The sequence below is a fragment of the Melanerpes formicivorus genome, unplaced genomic scaffold (genome assembly GCF_026170545.1).
Source record: "Melanerpes formicivorus ecotype bairdi unplaced genomic scaffold, bMelFor1.0.p_v2 SCAF_18, whole genome shotgun sequence".
NCBI classification, from domain to species: Eukaryota; Metazoa; Chordata; class Aves; order Piciformes; family Picidae; genus Melanerpes; species Melanerpes formicivorus.
In genome coordinates, this window is record NW_027142370.1 from 2,993,494 (window position 1) to 3,013,658 (window position 20,165).

At 60.0% G+C, this 20,165-nt stretch overlaps 3 protein-coding genes across 16 annotated transcripts in view; 2 read left to right on the forward strand and 1 right to left on the reverse strand.

Annotated features, from left to right (window-relative positions):
- On the forward strand, positions 1–3,156 carry LOC137446597 (retinol dehydrogenase 13-like). Of its 3 annotated transcripts, none has more exons than XM_068149370.1 (6): positions 1–293; positions 1,260–1,462; positions 1,569–1,658; positions 1,737–1,925; positions 2,420–2,526; positions 2,616–3,156. In XM_068149370.1, exons 1-6 carry the CDS (start codon positions 115–117, stop codon positions 2,808–2,810), a joined length of 963 nt encoding a protein of 320 aa, XP_068005471.1. In that variant the 5' UTR covers positions 1–114; the 3' UTR covers positions 2,811–3,156. The 3 variants fall into 3 exon arrangements, with proteins under 3 accessions (XP_068005471.1, XP_068005470.1, XP_068005472.1); XM_068149369.1 differs by having other exon boundaries at positions 2–293; positions 1,223–1,462; XM_068149371.1 differs by having other exon boundaries at positions 2–293; positions 1,280–1,462.
- The window catches only part of LOC137446596 (uncharacterized), a 27,830-nt gene continuing 10,762 nt past the window's right edge, over positions 3,098–20,165 (reverse strand). Inside the window, exons 2-6 of one of the 3 annotated variants that reach the window (XM_068149367.1) lie at positions 10,685–10,799; positions 7,607–7,722; positions 5,089–5,246; positions 4,828–4,994; positions 3,098–4,426 (exon numbers count right to left, since the gene is read on the reverse strand). In XM_068149367.1, coding sequence (XP_068005468.1) covers positions 3,131–4,426; positions 4,828–4,994; positions 5,089–5,239 — 1,614 coding nt within the window. In that variant the 5' untranslated portion in view covers positions 5,240–5,246; positions 7,607–7,722; positions 10,685–10,799 and the 3' untranslated portion in view covers positions 3,098–3,130. Of the gene's footprint in view, positions 4,427–4,827; positions 4,995–5,088; positions 5,247–6,116; positions 6,493–7,606; positions 7,723–10,684; positions 10,800–20,165 lie in introns of those variants that run through there. The other 2 variants (XM_068149368.1, XM_068149366.1) reach the window with 2 other exon arrangements.
- DCTN1 (dynactin subunit 1) overlaps positions 6,424–20,165 on the forward strand; it is a 61,836-nt gene continuing 48,094 nt past the window's right edge. For 4 of the 10 annotated variants that reach the window (XM_068149354.1, XM_068149355.1, XM_068149356.1 and 1 more), the window contains exon 1: positions 15,599–15,811. In XM_068149354.1, coding sequence (XP_068005455.1) covers positions 15,779–15,811 — 33 coding nt within the window. In that variant the 5' untranslated portion in view covers positions 15,599–15,778. Of the gene's footprint in view, positions 6,515–15,598; positions 15,812–20,165 lie in introns of those variants that run through there. The other 6 variants (XM_068149357.1, XM_068149360.1, XM_068149361.1 and 3 more) reach the window with 4 other exon arrangements.

Sequence of the window (20,165 nt, forward strand, 5' to 3'; positions counted from 1 at the left end):
AACACCTCATGACTAACTAAACCATGGCTCCAAGTGCCACATCCAATCCCCTCCTGAACACCACTGGGCAAAGTTCCAGGACCGACCTCCAGCCTGAGCCAGACTCTGGACCTCATGCATATCACAGTGCCCAGGCATGGATCTGCTGAGTGCCTGCAGCCACCCATGCTGGTTCCTGCTCACAATGCTTCTGGGGCTGCTCCACTGGGCACAGAGGAGACAACGCTGGGACCCCCGCAGGTGTCCCACAGACCTGACCGGCAAGACAGTGATCGTTACCGGAGCCAACAGCGGTGAGCAGTGCCAGGGCAGTGCCAGTGCTGTGGGGCTTGGTGCGGGGCTGGGAGGTGCAGGACATGGGGGCAGGGTCCTACCTGGCCATGGGACCTTTGGCAGCCAGAGCTGGGGGTGGTGGCAGCTCCCTGTCCCCTTGGGGTGAATGGGCTGGTGGCATGCGTAGGGGTGATGGTGGTGCCGTGGGGTGGCCTGCAGGGGACGTGGGTCTCGCTTCCTCAGCCTTGGGAACACAGCCCCAGCTTTGGCACCGCAGGAATGGCTGGTGGCTGGTCCCTGGGCACACACCATGTGCTGCTGGTGACCTGTGCTCACAGCCATGGTGCCAGCAGACATCCTCTGCACTGCACTGGCCACTGCACACTGCCTCCTGTGCTTGGGAGCTGGTCCTTGGTGAGCTGGCATCCTCCAGCCAGGAGCAGCTTGGCCTCGATGGGCTCTGAGCAGCTGTGCCCCCAGCCCCTCCCCAGCTTCAGCAGCTGGACTCTGCCCCAGCCAGGTTAATGACTGATAGCCAAGGTCACTGCACTGCTGGCAGTGTCCCAACTGCCACCATGCTGCCCACCACCATGAGCACCACACTGTGTTGGAACCAGAACCTCTTGCTGGGAGTGGGGTCCAGGGTGAGCCATCAACTGGTCTGCAGTGAGATGCTACCACCAGATCCTTCCTGCACCCACCCTCATCCCCATCCCTGTCCCCATCCCCACACAGCCACACCATGCCACAGAGCCTGGAACACTGCCCCCCTGACGCTCTGTGTTGGGTGGGCACTGGGCTCCTGGCAGTGGCCGAACTGCCCAGGACAGGGTTCTCCTCTACTGTCTTGCCTTGCTCCCAGGGCTGCCGCGGCCCCAGGGACAGACACGGATCCCCTAGGGACCCCTCACCACGGGGACCCGTCGGGGATCACCTCCCTGTGGCGCAGGGATTGGCAAATGTGTGGCCATGGACCTGGCCCGCAGGAACGCCCGCACCATCCTAGCGTGCCGGAGCCAGGAGCGGGGCCAGGCGGCGGTGGAGGAGATCCGGGCGGCCACGGGCAACCCCGCGGTGCTGCTGCGGCTACTGGACACTAGCTCGCTGGCCTCGGTGCGAGCCTTCGCCCAGGCTGTGCTGCGGGAGGAGACGCGGCTGGACGTACTGGTCAACAACGCCGGCGTCACCGGTACGCTCCGCGCCCGGGGTCAGGGTCGGGCCCCCGCCAGCCCCGGCCACAGTCCAGCTTCTGCATCGCCGCCCGACTCCTGACCAACCTGTCCTCCCTCGCCCAGGGCTGCCTTTCACGGTCACGCCGGAGGGCCTGGAAATGACCTTCGCCACCAACTACCTGGGCCCCTTCCTGCTCACCAACCTGCTGCTGGGTGAGCACTGGGGGGCTGCCGGGGGGCTGCGGGGCTGCTGGGGACCCCTTCCCACTCACCGCTCCCTGCCCCACGCAGACCTGCTGAAGGCCTCAGCGCCTGCCCGTGTGGTCAACGTCTCATCGCTGCGGCACAGCGTGGGCACCGCTGACAGCCGGTACCTCACCGGGCAGCGGCGGCCCGGGGGCTACGACGCTGCCTACAGCAGCACCAAGCTGATGAACATCCTCTTCAGCGCCGAGCTGTCCCGGCGGCTGCACGGCACAGGTGGGTGCCAGGCTCTGCCATGCCATGCAGTGCCCTGGCGAGCAGTACCATGCTGTACTGAGCAGTGCCATGCAGGGCTGTGCCTATACCATGACATGCAGTGCCATGCTGTGCCATGTCATACAATGCCCAGCAGTACTCTGCTGAGCTGTGTCATGCCATACACAGCCAATGCCGTGCCATGCTGTACTACACCATGCCACATGGTCCTGTGCCAAGCAGCTCCCAGGGAGCGCTGCACCCTGTCCTCATGATGCTGTGCCAGGACACAGGTGCTGCATGATGGGGTCAGAGTGGCTCTCAGCCCTGGCAGAAGCTCTCTGGGACACCCCCATGCACCTTGCCCAGGGATGATCACATCCCCTGGGGCATCTCTGGTGCTGGGGCACGGTGGAGCCCCCATTCGGAGCCTGGGCAGCATTCCAGTGCCAGGGACCAAGCACTGGCTGTGCCAGGGTCCCTGAGGGCACGGCGCCAAGAGTGTGGTTTGGCAGGGGTGACCAGCAACGTGCTGAGTCCTGGCGTGGCGAGCACCAGCATCATGCGGCACTTCGGCTGGGCCATGCGCACCCTCTTCTTCCTCGTCCGCCCCTTCATAAAGGTGAGGGGCAGTGCCCACACACCCCCTCCCATGGCAGCAGGGTGGGCAGGGGGCTGCCAGGCCCCCTCCTCACTGCACTGCGTCCACAGTCGCCGGAGCAGGGCGCCATCAGCACCATCTACTGCGCTGTGGCAGAGGAGGTGTCGGGCATCACGGGCAAGTACTTCAAGAGCGACTGCAGGCTGGCACTGCCCGCCCCGGCCGGGCGCGACGCGGCGCTGGCTCGCAAGCTCTGGGAGGAGTCGGAGAGGCTGACAGGGCTTGGGGACAGACCCCAGCACTGAACCAGCAGTGGCTGTGCCACACCTGATGTTGCCAGCTGCTGTGCCAAGATCCCTGCTGCTCCCTGGAACATAGGGGTGGATGCTGCCAGGGGGACACCGGTGCCAAAGGGGTGCTGGACAGTCTGTGCCAGGGTGCAAGCAGCTGCCCCAGCACCCTAAGTACAGCACAGGGGGGATCACCCCACTGAAATACCCCCCCTCCCCAGACCCTTCCCAAAAGGACTGAGTGGCCACAGAGCCCGGCTGTGCCAGGACAGCCGCCTCAACGGGCACAAATGGTGCCATGGGGCATGGCCTAACTGGTTTATTAAAGGATCTGGTTACTCCCAGGCAATGTCCAGCTCCAGCTGCTGTGTGTGTGCCATCTTCACAAAGCTGTCGTAGTCCCTCCGGGAGATGTTCCAGCAGTGGGACAGGTCCAAGCGGCGCAGGGCACTCTCGGAGCTCAGCAGGAGCCACACAGTCTCGCTGGACACAGAGCTCTTGGCCAGTGAGAGCTCCTGCAGCTCCAGCAGTGGTGGCCCTGGTGCTGCCAGCACCGTCTGGAAGACTGAGTCCAGTGGGAAGGGGACACCGAGCAGGTGAAGGGTCTGGAGGTGTGGAGCGTGGCACAGCAGGGAGGCCAGTGTGGCACCCAGTGCCAACCTGTGCCGCGCAGGGAAGACGTCAGTGGCGCTGGCCAGGGCCAGGGAGAAGCTGTGGAGCTGGGTGAGGCTATGGGGCAGCAGGTCGGTGGCCCAGTGCAAAGGGTCCTCTGGGACCTCAAGGTGGGCTTTTGTGTCTGGCATGGCATGCAGCTCGGCGCTGAAGGCCTGCAGGCTGGTGCAGCTGGCAAGCAGGGAGGGCAGGCAGACCTCATCCTGGCAGCAGAAGCCATGCAGGCCCAGGCTCTGCAGGCGAGGGCCCAGTCTCTGAACCAGCGGCAGCACCTCTGTCAGCGTCCGGCTCTGCAGCCCGGCACAGCCCAGGGTGAGCCGGGCCAGGTGGTCCCAGCCTAGCAGTTCCCAGCTGCTTGCCAGGCCTGGGGTGTCCCCTAGCCACACACTGGCCTCCCTGGTTTGAGGACAGACAGCGTGGACAGTGGCCAGAGCCAGCTCCTCTACCTCCTCCACGTGCTGAAGGGACAGGGTGAGCGGGGGGCCCCCAGGGACAGCCCCTCTTTGCTGTGCCAGCTCTGCCAGTGAGGGAAAACCCTCAGTGTCCTTTGTGCCATCAAACTGGCACTTGTGGAAGAGGTGGAGAGCTTCTGGCACTGCACTGTGGGCCAGAAACTCCAAGCGTGGCAGAGCCAGCAGCAGGAAGGCCACGGCTGGCACCATGCCGTCCACCGGCTCCACGTCGCGGGCCAGCAGCACGCGGAGCTTGGGGCAGCAGAGGGTCTGGGCCAGGGGGTCGTAGGCCAGGTGGCGCAGGGCGCGGGGGGACACCTTCTTGCAGCAGGACACGTCCAGCTCCTGCAGGCGCCGGCAGCAGGAGCCCACAGCTGAGAGCACCTGGACGTTGGCCTGGGTCCCTGCCAGTCTCAGCTGGCACAGCTGTGGCAGCCCCTCAGCCAGGTCCACCAGAACGTCCACCGAGAGCCGGCTGCAGCCCTGCAGGTCCAGGGAGCTCAGGTTCTGCCACGGCACAGAGAGAGAGACCTTCAGTAGGCAGGGGATGCAGGGGGACCCTGACACCCCTCTGTTTCCCAACATCCACCCATGGAGGGTGGGCACCCCCACTCCCTCTCTTCCAGCACCACTGTGGATGGGCATCCCCTGCCCTTCCCCCCCAGCCCCACAGAAGGTGGGCAACCCCATTCCTGCTCTGCAAGTTCCACAAGGGGTAGGCACCCCCATTCCCCCTCCCCTAAACCCCCGGAGTTGGGCACTGCCAGCCTCGTGGAGCATTGGCACACCCAAGCCTGCTCTCCCAGCACCAGGATGGGTGGACAGCTCCTAGCCCTGCTTCCCCAGCCCCACTGCAAGGTGGGTGGGCACCCAAAGCCCCAGGGAGGTTGGGCACCGTGCCCACTGACCTTGCAGCGCGTGGTGATGAGCTGGCCAATGGCATTGCTGGCCAGGCTGGGGCATGGCCGCAGGCTGAGCTCCTGCAGGTGTGGCACCAGGAGCAGGTGAAGCGCTGCCCGCGTCAGGCGCCGGCTCTTGCCCAGCAGCTGGATCAGCTCCTGCACCAAGCTGCCAGCTGTGGAGAGACTGAGGGTCAGACAGAGCGCCCTGGCACCACTCACCCATCCTCCTCCTCCTCACAAAGGAGGTCCCTGGCCCCTAGCACTCACCCAGGTCGTTAAAGGGACCCATGACAAAGCGGAACTGGTACTCATCCAGGTAGTTCTTGCTGTAGTCCTTCACCCAGAGGCTCTCCATGTGCTGGGCCAGGCTCTGCAGGCAGAGGCTGCGCAGCGCTGCCACCTCCTTTCTCCTCGGCATCTGGCTGCTGTAGGGGGAAGAGGACAATGGGGCAGGGCACAGCAGGCGGGAGCTGCCCACAGGCCCCGGGGCACTGTGAGCTGTGGCCAGGGCCCGAGTTTGGTTCAGGTGTACTTCAACCATTTCTGTCAAATGAGTCATGGATGTTCTGCCTCGGTGCACATGGCCTCGCCCAGCCTGGCTGGGTGTCCACCCAGGGCTGATTTCACTTTCCTTTGGCTCTGGGCACCAACACAGCAGTTTAATCCCGTTGGAAATCCCAGTGCAAGCAGAGAGGACTCACCAGTACAGTTCACCTTGAATCCACTGGCAGAGCTGAGGAGGGACTGGGATAAACAAATTACCCCAGCTGCCCCTTGCCAAGAGTGGCACCCTGGACCTCACCACCACACTGGCAGCTGACTGCAGCATTACAGAAGAGGGAAGAGCATGGGGCTGGGAAGGGAGCAGGGTAGAAGTGCTAACCACAATGCTAACTGGGACCAGCAAGACTTGGGTAATTGCTTTATGGGAGTATCCCTACAACTAGACAAGAAACAAGGGACTGTGTCTCGATTAAAGCAGTAGCCAAGTAAACACCAAATCCCAGGTCCTGGATCTAGAAACACTGGTGACATCCCAGAGTAACCAGTGGGCTGGGGCTGAAAATACACTGGGCCAACCAGCACGGATCTAGCTGTGGTTAGCAGGGCCCCGACAGGGGACAACCATCTGAGTACTGATAGCTTCGTGGACAACGGAGACTGAAAAGCGGCCTGACCCTCCCATGCCACCCGTGGGGCCCTCACCCAGACAGCGAAATCAGTTGACTGGGACAGCAGATGGGGCGCTGGCAGTCGCCCGCCCGCTAGGCCGCTGCCCAGCCTGCAACACTTACCGACAGCTCCACGTCCCGTTCCGCTTCCTCCTCCGTCCCAGCCGCACCTACCCGTCGGGGAGGGCCCAGCCCCGTCGGGGAGAACCCAGCCCCGTCGGGGAGGACCCAGCCCCATCTGCGCCGGTAGCCCCCGCCCTACAGTGTTCCCTTCCGTAGGCCGCCCCGCCGGCTTCACTGCCGACAACACGCATGGTCACTTCCGGGAACCCCTTCCGCCCTTCGGGCCCCCCAGGGCTGCCCACACTAATGCCTGCACAAATCTGGGCCAGGCGCGCGGCAGCGCGGTGAGGCAGCGCTGCGGGCAGCCCGGAGAGGCCTGGCGGGGGCCTTGCGGGAGGGGCCGCTGGTTTCCGAGGGCGGGAGGCGGGGACCGGCGCTAAGGAGCGGTCGGGTGGCAGGTACCGGGCGGGGGCGGCCTTGGGTGGGTCTTGGAATCGGGAGGGGGTTTCCCCTGCCTTATAGTGTGTGCTTTTGTGGAGAAGGTGGTGAAATGTCAACACTGGGATGCGGAGCGTCCCCTTCCCTTCATGATGGGGCGTGGGGGGGGGCTGTGAGGCGCGATCGGGAGGTCTCTGCTTCCCCCCGAGGGATGTGTAGGGTTGGGGCCGATGCTGGGTCCGCATTGAGGGATCGCTCATCTTCCTCATGGGGTAGCTGTCGGGGGGGTGTGTGTGTCAGTGCCGGTGTACCCCAACACCCACCATGGAGCATTTGGAGGCGGGGGGGGAGCAGTACTGGGGGAGCCCCATCCCCATGGGGTGTCTGCTCGGGGAGTGCTGGGGAACCCCAGCTCTCGTGGAGCGGCTGTTGGGGAAGGGGGCGGCTCTGGGTAGGCCTCTGGCAGGGACGTAGCAGGGCTCCAGGCTCTGCTCTCCCCTGGGGGGTAGCCTGTGGCCTCCCATCACATCCACCTCCCGCCCAGCCCTGCCTCCTCCTGCAGCGGCAGCTTTGAGCGGGGGGGGGGGGGGTGGGCAGGGCAGACGTCCATGCTAGTAGGTGCTGGGCCCCCTGCCCGGGGCCTTGATGCAATCCTGCCTGTCCCTTGCTGTGCCTAGTGCCTGTGCTGGGATGGAAGGGATGGAAGCATTACTCCCTTCCTCTGTGCTGGACCCAGCAGTGACCCAGCAGTGACAGTGCTGCTGGGGACACTGGGCACTGCCATTTGACGTGGCACCAGTACCTGCAGCCCAGCTCCAGAGTCACTGGGCAGGAAGAAACCTTTGCCAGTGAGAGCAGTGGTTTCCTCAACTGAGTCCTGAGCTCACTGTGGAAATAAGGATTCTGTCTGGAGCAGATATTTCCAGCAACAAATGTAAGGAGAGATGGGAGCAGATCTGAGAGGCCAGTGTGCCTGGAGGGGTAGTAGAGGCAGAGCTGGCTGTGCTCAGGGACATTTGCATTAGGCTTTGCTCTGGTTAAAAAAAGAGAGTGATCCTTCCCTGCTGCTGTGCCTAGCTGCAGGGTTTGGGGTTGTTTCCAGTGTAATTCACCTTTTCCCTCAGCGTGGTGCTGAAAGCCTTCTGTCCGTCTGGGACACGGTGACTGGCTCCCTCCTGCGGGGTGCAGCGTCCTGATTCCATGGTGGGCTCGTTTGGGATGAAGGAATCTGTGCCATGGGGAAAGAAAAAAACCAAACAGTCACCCTGGATTGCCATGGGAACCTCTGCTAGTGAGGACAGAGCTCGCTCTGCACCTCTCAGCGTCAGCCGTCACTGTTCACTGAGCTGGGGCTGCACTGTGAAGCAGCAGGTGAGCTCACATCTGAGCAGAGCCTGGTCCTGGCCCCAGCCTCTTCCAGCAGTGTGTGTGAAGGTTCCCAAGCTGGGGGAGCAAGGAGTTAGTACTGAAAACCTGCATCCCACCTGTCTGGATGAAATAGCATCATGGAAGGGATAGAATCAGGGATGGAATAGAGTCATGGAAGGAATAAAATCCTGGATGGAACAGAATCCTGGATGGAACAGAATCCTGGATGGAATAGAATCATGGAAGGGATAGAATCAGGGATGGAATAGAATCAGGGATGGAACAGAATGCTGGATGGAACAGAATCCTGGATAGAATAGATTCCTGGATGGAATAGAGTCATGGAAGGAATAGAATCAGGGAAGGAATAGAATCCTGGATGGAATAGAGTCATGGATGGAATAGAATCAGGGATGGAATAGCATCATGGAAGGAATAGAATCCTGGATGGAACAGAATCAGGGATGGAATAGAGTCATGGATGGAATAGAGTCATGGATGGAATAGAATCAGGGATGGAACAGAATCAGGGAAAGAATAGAATCCTGGATGGAATAGAGTCATGGATGGAATAGAATCAGGGATGGAATAGAATCAGGGATGGAATAGAGTCATTGATGGAATAGAATCAGGGATGGAATAGAATCAGGGAAGGAATAGAATCCTGGATGGAATAGAGTCATGGATGGAATAGAATCAGGGATGGAATAGAATCAGGGATGGAATAGAGTCATTGATGGAATAGAATCCTGGATGGAATAGAATCAGGGAAGGAATAGAATCCTGGAATTGAAGAGACCTTTAAGACCACTGAGTCCAACTGTCAGCCCAGCACTGCCAAGAAATGGTGGTTCTGAATTTAAAATGGAGCCAAAAGCTTATTAGAAGAAGAAATGAAGGTTTGAGAGGCAGCATTTAGAAAGGAGCAGAAGCTGCACAAGCTGAGAGGGTCAGCTCTGGGATTAGAGGCAGTTGGCTTTGGAGCTGGAGTAGCAATGACTCAGCCGTTGGGGAACTGATGCAGAGCTGATCTGCAGGTGTTCAAGAAGAGAACAGGAATTGTTGTGCCTGGGTGTTTGTTTGGATCCTGGGATGCTCTGGCTTGGAAGGGACTTTGAAAGCCATCTAGCCCAATCCCCAGGCACATTCTCTTCCATACAGCCCAGTACAGGTGCAGTGTGGCTCTGACAGCTGAGTGCTGTGTGCTGGGCACACAGAGCCCTCCTTAGTCAGCAGGATAATTGGCTGATCAAATTAACACTGGCCCATGGCCCTTGCTTTGTGGCCCAGGGGGCTGTAGGGGGTGTATCCATGTGTCATGCCAGTCCTCAGCCCTGCTGCATCTAATCAGCAGCTCCAATCTTTCTGATCGCTTTGGGGTTGAAGGGATCTCATTTCCCCCTCTGCAAGGTGAGGGCCACGAGCCCCACCTTGGGCCTGTGCCACACAATGTCTCTGGGGCTCAGCCCAAGCATGGTGGCTGTGGTGGTGCCTACCCCCTGCAGACAGCAAGCTGGGGCTGTTCTGTGCAGCTGAGCTGTCCGGGGGCTGGCCCCTCCGGCTGCACCCTGGCAGGTGAAAGCTGCTGTGGATTCCATAGCTCTCCTCAACAAAGAGAACCTTTCCTTGTGGTTCTGGTGATGGTTTCAGAGCTCCTGCAGCATGCCCCCAGCGCAGCCTGGGTGTGTGTGGCCTTGCTGCACTCTGCAGCGCTGCAGAGAGGAGCACAAAGCAGCCCAGGGCTGTTTGTGTTCCCTGCTTGATAACAGAATCTCCCAGGTCCTTTATGTGTGGTGCAAGATTCCCTGAGCAAAGCTCACCAGGAAGGGCTGGGCTGGTCCTTAACTGGGAGGTGGATGTTGTTTGGGTTTTAGGATCCTGCCAAGGTCTGCTGTGTGACCTTGGGCTGATTTCTGCCTTTTCTTTCTCTTTAGGCACCCAGACAGTGCCTGGGACCCACTCGGTGGGTGCTCTGCCTGGGTTTAACATTCCTGAGCTGCACTGGGAGTGTCTGGGGGGCAGCCAGCAGCAATTTTAGTTTGTTTTTGATAGCAGGAGGTGCTGTGAGGAGCAGCTCTGCCAGCCACGGCTCTCTTTCAGGCAATTGTGTTCTACTAACACACTGCAAAGCCCCAGATCCCCAGCAGGACCTGGGGAGGCTGAATCCCAGGGGGGGAGGCTTCCACCCTCTTTATCCTAAACACTCTGCGATTCTGTCTTGAAAATAGCTGGAGAATGCAAAGCAGTGAGGCAGAAAATGGGCTGTGAGCCAGCAGGAGCTGTGGCAGCTGGGCACACAGCACCTTGGCTGGATCCTCCTCTTGGCATGGGAGGAATTCTCTGCTGGGTGATCAATTGATGGATTAATTGGGGTTTATGGGCTATGAAATGCCCGGCAAGCCCAGATAATGCCACCACGGAGTGGGGAGAGGCGATGGCATGCCTGATCCCTGCCCTGGGAGGGAAAGGGGGGTGCTGGCCGGGAATTCCATAGCAAGAGAAGTTCATTAGGGATGGTAATTGCTCCAAGAAAGAAGTGAAGGTTGTTCGGATCAGTGCTGCGAGGCAGCAGCTGGTACAGAGCCTCACGGTTTGGGTTGATCTTGGAGCAATAAAGCAGGGAGGAAGGAAGAGTTTTGGTTGATCTTGGCGCAATAAAGCCGAACAGGGCTGCGTTCACAGCAGCTTTTCTGGCTGCAATTAACCCGCTGAGGGCTGAGTGGCACCGACATGGAGGTGGCTGGGGCTCGGTAGCCACGGAGGGGGCTCGGGGATGAAATAATGAGCGGTGGTTCGATGGAGATGAGCTGAACGTGACTGACCTCCTGCCGCTGCCGGGGAGCCGGGGCCGGTCCGCGGCATCTCTTCGGGCTGTTTCCGTGGTTACTGTCCCCTGGCAGCGCCGCTGGCACATCGATCGCGATCCGCGGAGCTGCCCTGTCAAAGCCCGGGGGGAAATGGTCGGGTCCGGGGCAGGAGGGCTGGAGCCGGCGTTGTGCCGCGGCGGCTGCGGCGCTGCGCTGCTGCAGCTGTGCAGGGCGCAGGCTCGCAGCGCCCGCCGGCTCCCAGTGCCAGGGATCCATTCTGGCTCGGAAACGGGGTGCTCGGCGGTGCTGGGGTGATGGCAGCCGTGTCCCCTCCCCCAGCGGCTGGCGTTTGGTGGCACTGCGGTGACACACGGGTCTGATGGCTTGTTTGAAACAGCCGAGGCATCTCAGTAGCCTCCTCCTGGTCCCGAGTGGCAGCGTGGGCGAGCTCCTGCTGCCTCCTGGGTGTTGTGCCAGTCACAGAACCGTCTCTGCACCGCGGGTGTGCAGGCTGAGACCTCTCCCGTGCCGAGGGGGTGGGGCTGTAGGGACAGTACAAGGGATGCTCTGTGCCCCACAAAGATCATGGTCTGAATGCAGGAGGGGACAGTTTGTGGCATGGGAAGCATGAAGAGTTTCTGGGGCAGCGCTGCTGGGTGTGGGGGCTTCAGCCTGGCTGTAGCACACAGTGTGCACTGGTTGGCAGTGCAGAGGCTTAATTCAGCTTTTCAGTGGCTCAGCAGATTTTTTTCCCCTGTGTTATTGGCCTCATTTAGATGGCTTTTGGGAGGCAGAAATAAGTTTGTTGTGCTCCTGGCAGTGCTGGAGTCGAGATTTGTTTGGCTCTTGCTACAGGGCTGGGATTTGCCTTTCTTAGCATGGAATCATTAGGGATGGAGAAGACCTTTCAGACCACTGAGTCCAACCATTAACCCATCCCTGAACCATGTGTTTAGCACCACATCTCCACAGCTTTGGAATCCTTTCAGGGATGGGGACTCCCCCTGGGCAGCCTGTTCTAGGGTTTGACTCCCCTTTGGGGGGAATAAATTGTGCTTCATGTCCAGCCTGAACCTTCCCCTGGCACAACCTGAGTCTGCTTCCTCTTGTCCTGTCACAGCCCTGCCCACTGCACTCTGCTGTTCTGCCCTTCAGAACCCAGAACAGATGAGGAGGAGGAGCTGGTGCAGGTCAAGCTTCCCTTACAGTCATTCCCCATCACGAACAGAGAAGTCCCCAGGCTGGGTTTCAGGTCACCTGGAACAATCTGCAGAGCTTAGAGTTTAATTAAAAGCCTTAAGCTCATCCAATTCAGTCTGGATTCATCCTGACACCATAAAGAGTCAGCCCTGAAGTGCCATGCTTGGAGTTTCTTCTCTGAACCCAAGTTTGCTGGAAAACTCAGCAGCTGATGACTCAAGAAGAAGCTTTGCTGCCCTTATTCTGACACTGGGCACCACTCAGAATCTGGCCTTGCCTTCTTGCCCCCCACCCTTTAGCTCTGGCTGAGCATTGCTCAGCTCCCCTCTGGGGCTGCTCTGCTGCAGGCTCTCAGCCCCAGGGCTCTCAGCCTCTGCTCCTCCCAGAGCTGCTCCAGGCCCCTCAGCAGCTTTGTAGCCTCTGCTGGGCTCTCTCCAGCAGTTCCCTATCTCTTCAACTGGGGAGCCCAGAAGACCTGGACCCAGTCCTGCAGATGTGGCCTCCCTAGGGCAGAGTAAAGAGGGAGGGAACCTCCCCCCACCTGCTGGCCACACTCCTCTTAATGCACCCCAGGATCCCTATGGCCTTCTTGGCCACGAGGGCACCTTGCTGGCTCCTGCTGAGCTTCTTGTCCACCAGCACTCCCAGATCCTTCTCCACAGAGCTGCTGCCCAGCAGGTCACCCCCTCAGCTGTGCTGGTGCAGGACCCTACCCTTAGCACTGCTCACCAGGCTCCTGCTCACTCTCCAGCCTGGGCAGGCTTGTTTCAAGTGTGGAAATGTTTCCCACTTTGGCACCACTGTTTTTAGTGACACCATAACCATTCCCCAGCTGGGTGTTGGAGCCTCAGCTGTGTCCTTACTGGAAACACCTTCACTCTGTCCTCCTTTGTCTGGCTCCTTGCTCTGGGGGGGTGGGGAGGGGAGATGGGGCAGTCTTAGGTGAGCCCCATGCTGCTGCTGGTGGTTTGTGGTGCCACTGGCCGTTGCCAGGAGGTGCTGGCTGCTGGGCAGAGTGGTGGAATGGGCTCTGTGGGGGCACTCTGGGGGGGTGAGGGTGTTGCTGTTTGAAAAGGTTTGCTGCAGGTTTAAGGTGGCAAACTGCAGGAGTGGGCAGGGGGGAGAGGGAAGTCAGCCATGCAGCATTTGTGGTGGTGGTTTTAAGTGGAAAAAGAGCTTCCAGCTGCAGCTGGCCTCGCTGGGAGGAGGCCTTCCTGGTGTTGTCTGGTGTTTTGGTGTCTGCTCTGTTGTCCCTAAGGATGTGTGGGAGGGACAGGGCTGCATTCCCATCCCTTGGGCAGTGGATGTGACCTGCATCACCTACTCCCAGGCCACTGCAGCACTGCTCACTCTCTGCACCTCCTCAAGCCTCTGTGAAATCCTGTAGCTGTTCCCCAGTTTCCTTTGCCTGCAGAGGAGAATTTATTAATGGGATTTCCCTGCTTGTCCTTCCAGCTTCTCCCTCAGATGATGTTTCCTGCAGTGTAACCTCCCAGGCTCTGGAAGTGGGTCACTGCAGGCTTCCAAAGCTGGAGGTGGTGGCTAAAGCACCTGCTGGGCTTTCTGAAAGGGAAAAAAATCAGTGTAGTGAGAGAGGAAGCAGAAGGGACCTGATCTGGTGAGCCTGGGCAGGGCAGGGAGCCCCAGGGTGTGCACAGCCCTTGGAGAGGGACAGGCAAAGGTGACTCAAGAGCTGTTTCTTGATGTTGGAGGTTCTTCTGTCACACAGCTGATGGTGCTGGAGTGTATCCAGAGAAGGGCAATGAAGCTGGTGAGGGGACCAGGGCACAGGAGAGGGGACCAGAGCACAGGAGAGGGGACCAGAGCACAGGACTGGTGAGGAGCAGCTGAGGGAGCTGGGGTTGGTCAGGCTGCAGAGAAGGAGGCAGAGGGGAGACCTCCTGGCTCTCTACAGCTCCCTGAAGGGAGGCTGCAGCCAGCTGGGGCTTGGTTTCTTTTCCCAAGGAACAACCTGTAGGACAAGAGAGAACAGCCTCAAGTTGCACCAGGGGAGGTTTAGGTTGGCCATGAGGAACAATTTCTTCCCCTTGAGGGTTGTCCAAGCCTGGCCCAGGCTGCCCAGGGCAGCGGTGGAGTCTCCACCCCTGGAGGGGTTTCAAAGCTGTGTAGCTGTGATGCTGAGGGCCATGGCTCAATGGTGCCCTGGCAGTGCTGGGCTAAGGGTTGGATTTGATGATCTTAAAAGTCTCTTCCAACCTAAACAAGTCTGTGGTTCAGCCCAGTCCTTCCTCTCCGCCCTTTCAAACACCTCCTGCTGAGGTTGCCTTTCCTCTCCATCCTCTCCGGGTAGGTCATCACCTTGGCTGTGGTCGCTGCAGCCGGGTGCAGAAGCAGGGTGCACACAGCCGGGTGCAGTCCCTGTCCTGGGAAGAGCCGCGGGGGTTGGTGTGCCGGGGGCGGGGGCAGGCAGGAGGCCCCCAGCTGCCGGGGCGTGCTGGTGCCTCTCAGCCGGGGAGGAGGTGGCTGGTGGCGGTGGCTTGCCAAAGCTGCGCTCACCATTTCAAAGGCAGCAATTAACGCTGCAGACAGCTCTGAGAAGAGGGGCTGATGACTTTAATTAGGCTCCTATTCAGATCAACGCGGGGAAGAACAATTATTGATTTAACAAATGCCCCTCTCGTTAACTGTTTGGGCTCCGTGCCTGCGGCTGCACTGCTCTGGCTGGGGGCTCGCCTCGGCTGCGGAGCTCAGCCTGCTCTCTTGGGCTGCATGAAGAGCGCTGTGGCCAGCGGGTCGAGGGAGCTTCTCTTCCCCCTTTACTCTGCCCTAAGGAGGCCACGTCTAGAGTACTGCCTCCAGTTCTGGGCTCTCCTCTTCAAGACAGGAATGGAGAACTTCTAGAGAGAGTCCAGCAGTGGGATGCTGAGGGGCCTGGAGCATCCCTGTGAGGAGCAAGGGACGAGAGCTCTGGGGCTGTTGAGCCTGGAGAAGAGCAGCCCCAGAGGGGATCCGATCAATAGCTAAGGGATGGGGTGCTAGAGGGTGGGACCAGCGACAGGACAAAGGGCAACAAGCCACAAACTAGCACCCAGGAGGAGAAACTTGTCTCCTGAAAGGCTGCTGGAGCCCTGCAGCAGGCTGCCCTGAGAGGCTGTGGAGTCTCCTCCCCTGGAGAGCTTCCAGACCCAGCTGGGCATTGTGATCCTGGGCAAGCTGCTGTGGGTGCCCTGGGTGGGCTGGGTGGTCTCCAGAGGTCCCTTCCAACCTCTGCTGTGCTGGGGTTTGGGAATCCTCTGATCCTGACGTTGTCTCTCCTTAAACTTTGCCACGGAGTGATGTGGTGCTGGGGGGCTGGGAAGGGGAAGTCGTGGCTAGTGGGGGCAAGACTTGGTGCTTAGCGAGGAGGCCTGGGGGGCACCCCGAGCCTGCCCATGGCACAGGCTTCTGGAGGCACTGGAGGAAATCAGGGTATCCCCTGCACCCAGCAGGACAGCTTGCGGGAGGCTTTCTGCTTCCCAGTGCCTTTTGTCCTTCCTTTTGTCCTTCCTTCCTTCCTTCCTTCCCTCGGGTGGGCGAGCGGTGGCCGTGCCAGTGGCAGCGCCGCGGCTGTGGCTGTGCCAGCGCCGATTGCTGCTGGTGCTGCGGTTCCGCCGGCAGCCGGGGAGCGTTAGGACCCAGCAGCGCTGGTGACAAGTCTGGAGCAGCACTAGCGCAGAGTAGGCTCCAGCAGCCGGGCTGGATTTCTGTGTATCCTCTAGTAAAGAATCCTCGGCCAGGAAAGGGCTTTTCCCCCTTCCTGTGCCACCCGGCAGCGCCCGGCCGGGCACGCCGGGATGCTTTGATGGGCAGGAGGGGGAGCGAGCTCTGCTGAATTCCTGCTGGCCATGAAGGCAGAACGTCAGCTACAAAGGAGAGAGCTTTAAAATAAAGAGAGGAGCCCGCAGCAGCATGGCCCAGAGCAAGAGACACACGTACAGCCGGGTGAGCCGCGGGGGGAAACTTGCTGGCAAACTCCTGGCCGTGCCGGGAGCTGATCTGGTGCCGTGTGGCGATGCCGGGAGGTGATCTGGTGCCGTGTGGCCGTGCCGGGAGGTGATCTGGTGCCGTGTGGCGGTGCCGGGAGGTGATCTGGTGCCGTGTGGCCGTGCCGGGAGGTGATCTGGTGCTGTGTGGCGGTGCCGGGAGGTGATCTGGTGCTGTGTGGCCGTGCCGGGAGGTGATCTGGTGCCGTGTGGCGATGCCGGGAGGTGATCTGGTGCCGTGTGGTGATGCTGGCGCAGGGGAAAACAGAGCTGGGGCTGTGCTGAAATGGAGATTGTGCTTCCTGGGCTTTCCTCTGCCTGGAATTTCGTCTCCCCCTGCCTGGCAGCCTGTGTTCGGTGGGTGGGGGTGGTGGCGGGGGGGCGGACAGCCAGCCTGCATCCCGCCAGCGGCCGCGTCCTTTGGGTGCAAGTTAGGCTTCCTGGGCTGGGAAGGGTCAGCAGGACCGCGGCGAGGCCTCGGCTGGTGGCAGAGCCTTGCTGGGGGCTGCTGGGCACAGAGATTTGGGTCTCTTTCCCTGTCTGCAGCCTGGGGTTTGTTTGCTCGGGGTGGGTTTTTTGGTCGCTGCCGTGGCTTTTTTTTCCTCCCCCTGTGCTTGTTTTGCAGGTTGCAGGGTGAGCCGCGCCGCTTCCGAGTGCCTGCCAACCATTTCCAGGTTTTACTGTGCCGCAGTTAACCCTGGGCGGTGCGGCGGGCAGAGCCCCGGGCACCCGGCCCCGGCGCCTTTCTTTGTCGTGTGCCTCCCTGCCGCTGCGCTGACATCGTGTCCCAGACCCCGGCTGCTCTGCGGACCGGCAGCGCTGCCGTCGCCGTCTCCTTCACTGTGTGACTGCCGGGGCGGCAGGGCTCCACGGCTGGAGCCCCCTCCCTGCCTCCCTCCCCATGGCGCTGGGGCCGCAGCCAGCGTCCCCAAAGCCCCCGTGGCGCACCCCCGGGCCGGTGGGAGCACAGCGAGCCCGCCGCCGGTAGGGTGGTGGTGGTTTGGTCCCTGGCTGAAGGGGATTCGTGCTTCGGCTGCTGAGCAGGGAGAGGCTCGGGGCTGCCGGGGACAGTGTGTGGCTGGGAAGTTGTTTTGCCCACCCTGTGTGGGGTCAAAGTGTGTTTCCGTGTGGGGATGTGGCTGCAGATGCTCCTCTGGGCCGGGAGGGGATGTCTGCCGTGGCTCGAAGGCTGCTGGAGCCTTCTGGGCTCTGTCTGCTGGATGTGGCTGTTTTCAGGGCAGGGAGCAGAGAGAAGGCTGAATCTTGGCAGCTCTGTCCTGCTCACTGTGTTCAGTGTTGGGCTCCTCACTGCAAGAGGGACATTGAGGTGCTGGAGCCTGGCCAGTCCAGAGAAGGGCAGTGAAGGTGGGGAAGGCTCTAGAGCAGAAGTCTTGTGAGGGAGAGCTGAGGGAGCTGGGGTTGGTCAGCCTGCAGAGAAGGAGGCTGAGACCTTCTGGCTCTCTGCAGCTCCCCAAAAGGAGGTTGGAGCCAGGTACAGGTTGGTGTCTTCTTTCAAGGAACAAGTCACAGGAGAAAAGGAAACAGTCTCAGGTTGCACCATGGGAGGTTTAGGTTGGACATGAGGAGCAGGTTTTTCCCCTCGAGGGTTGTCCAGGCCTGGCCCAGGCTGCCCAGGGCAGTGGTGGAGTCCCCATCCCTGGAGGGGTTTCAAAGCTGTGTAGATGTGCTGCTGAGGGCCATGGTTTAGTGGTGCCCTGGCAGTGCTGGGATAGAGGTTGGAATTGATGATCCTAAAGGTCTCTTTGAACCAAACCAGTTCTGTTTTCACACAGACATGAAGTGATTCCATGAGCTTTGGCCTTTTATCCCAAGTTTGGGCCTTTCACTCCAGCTGCCTTTGGCTGTCGGTGACCAGCGCTGCGCTGGGGCTGTGGTGGTGGTGCCCAGGCAGGAGTTCTAGGGACATGTGCTCGTGCAGCAGCGCTGTGTGGGTGGTGTCATTGTGTTCAGGAACACCCAAACCATCTGCATTCGATGTCTCACTCCCCAGGCCTTGAGCAGGAGGAATCCAGCACTGTGGTGGGTGCCTCATCCTGCCCCATCTGCCAGACCTGCTCTGGATCTGCTGGCTGCGGTGGCAGGCACCTCCTCTGTGTCACCAGGGTCCCTTCTTAATCCCAGGCTGATCCCCAACTTTCTGCAGGGTTTGGTGACAACCAGACTTGACAGAAGCTAGAGATATTTCCAAGCCTTTCCTTGTTCCAGCCTTGCTCCTGCAGCCTGAGGCCAAGGGTTTTGAGCTGTGGTGGTGAATCTCACCACGGGAGCTTGTCAGAGCTGTCTCTGATTGCTGGGCTCGAGATTCACCTGAAACTTTTTGATCTGTGCTGTGAGTGACAGTTTGAGGTTCAGCTAGTCAGGCCTGCCTGGCAGGGGGTGTCCCCATGTGCCAGAGTGACACTGCCAGGCTGGCTCCTGGAAGGGAGACCCTGGGGGCCTGGGTCCCTGGGGGCTGTCTGCTGTAAGGGACGAAGCATGGAGAGCATCATGCTCAGGCAAAACGTGGTAGTGACCCAAGTCACACTTCAGTCACACATCAGATCACCTGGCATCGTGTCCATTTCTCAGTGACTGATCACCAGTGCCTTCCAACAGCCGAGGAAACCCCAGGATCCCAGCATGGTGGAGGTTGGAAGGCACCTCTGAAGATCATCCAGTCCAGGCCCCTGCTAAAGCAGAGTGGCCCAGAGCAGGCTGACCAGGGTCACAATGTCCAAGGGAGCCTGGAATCTCTCCAGGGAAGGAGACTTCACAGGCCCCCTGGGCAGCCTGCTCCAGGCCTTCAGCACCCTCACAGCAAAGAGGTTTCTGCTCATGGAACCTCCTGGCTTCCAGTTTGTGTCCATTTGCCTTACTTTGTCACAAGAGTCATCCTCTGGCCCCCTGCCCTTTAGCTCTTGCTGAGCATTGCTCAGACCCCACCTGGGGCTGCTCTGCTCCAGGCTCCACAGGCTCCCTTGTCCCACAGGCTGGTGACACTGGGAGCTCCCTGCAGATGGCTGCTGCTCCATCCATCGCTGTGCCACCACCTCAGTGCCTGTGCCCACAACCTGAGTACCTGCAGCACTGCTGTGTCCTGCTGGGGAGGTCTGTGTGACCAGAGGGGATTCTCTCACACCTCCCTTGGTGGTTTGGCACTGCCAGAAGGAGACCTTTGGGCTCCCTTTGGGCTGGGATCGCAGATGGCTTCTGGGTGCCTCCAAATCACCATGTGCCAGTGCAGAGGGAGCTTCTGGGCTGTTGAAGTGTGACTTGTACCCTCCATGTTCTGAGTGATGGGGACCCACTGAGGGGAAGGAGCTGGGGAATGGGGTTGGGGCAGGACCCCTGGCTGATGCTCCAGAAGGTCCTTGGTGAGGCTTTGTGAGCAAAGTGTGTTTGGAAGACCTTCTGAGAGGCTTTGTCACTGATAGATAGCACAAATCCCATCCCCTCCTGGGAAGGGAGGGCACTGGGCATGAGATGAGGGTGGCATTCCTGAACTTGCTGGTTTGAACCTGGAGCCTGATGGGCTGCAGTTACCAAATGGCTTCTGTGGTTGCCACCAACCCCCCCTGCTCCTGCCTCTGCCAGCTTGAATTGCATCAACCTCTGCCCCTGGGTGCCAGGGAGGTGGCAGCCGCTCCAGGAAATGACTCTTTAAGTTACTGACTTGTGGTGAAGCAGCCCAAGTGTCATTCATTGGCTGCTGTGGTAATTAGAACATCTAATTAAGTGACAGATAAACCCTGAGACCAGCCCTGGTTGGTGGAGGCTGAGGGGAGCCACGGGGCAAAGCAAAACTGTTTCGAGATGTCTCTCAACTTAATTATCTTCAGGGTTTGTCTTCTCTCCTGACCTGTGCAAGTGTTAGAGGTGGGAAGGGTCACCAAAGACCCAGTTCCATGGCTTTATTGGCCAGCAGCTCTGGGGGGAGTTCTGTTGTTCCTGGCCCAGCTGCTCAGCCAGCAGGAGCAGTGCAGGAGTGGGCAGCGTGATGGAGAAAATCATAGAACCATAGAACTGCCAGGGCTGGAAGGGACCTCAAGGCTCAGCCAGTGCCAACCCCCTGCCATGGGCAGGGACACCTCACACCACAGCAAGTTGCTCACAGCCACATCCAGCCTGGCTGCAAACACCTCCAGGCAGGAGGTTTCCACCACCTCCCTGGGCAGCCTGTGCCAGGCTCTCACCACCCTCGTGGGGAACAACTTCTTCCTCACATCCAATCTCCATCTCCCCATTTATAGTTTTGCTCCATCCCCCCCAGTCCTATCCCTCCCTGACACCCTCAAAAGTCCCTCCCCAGCTTT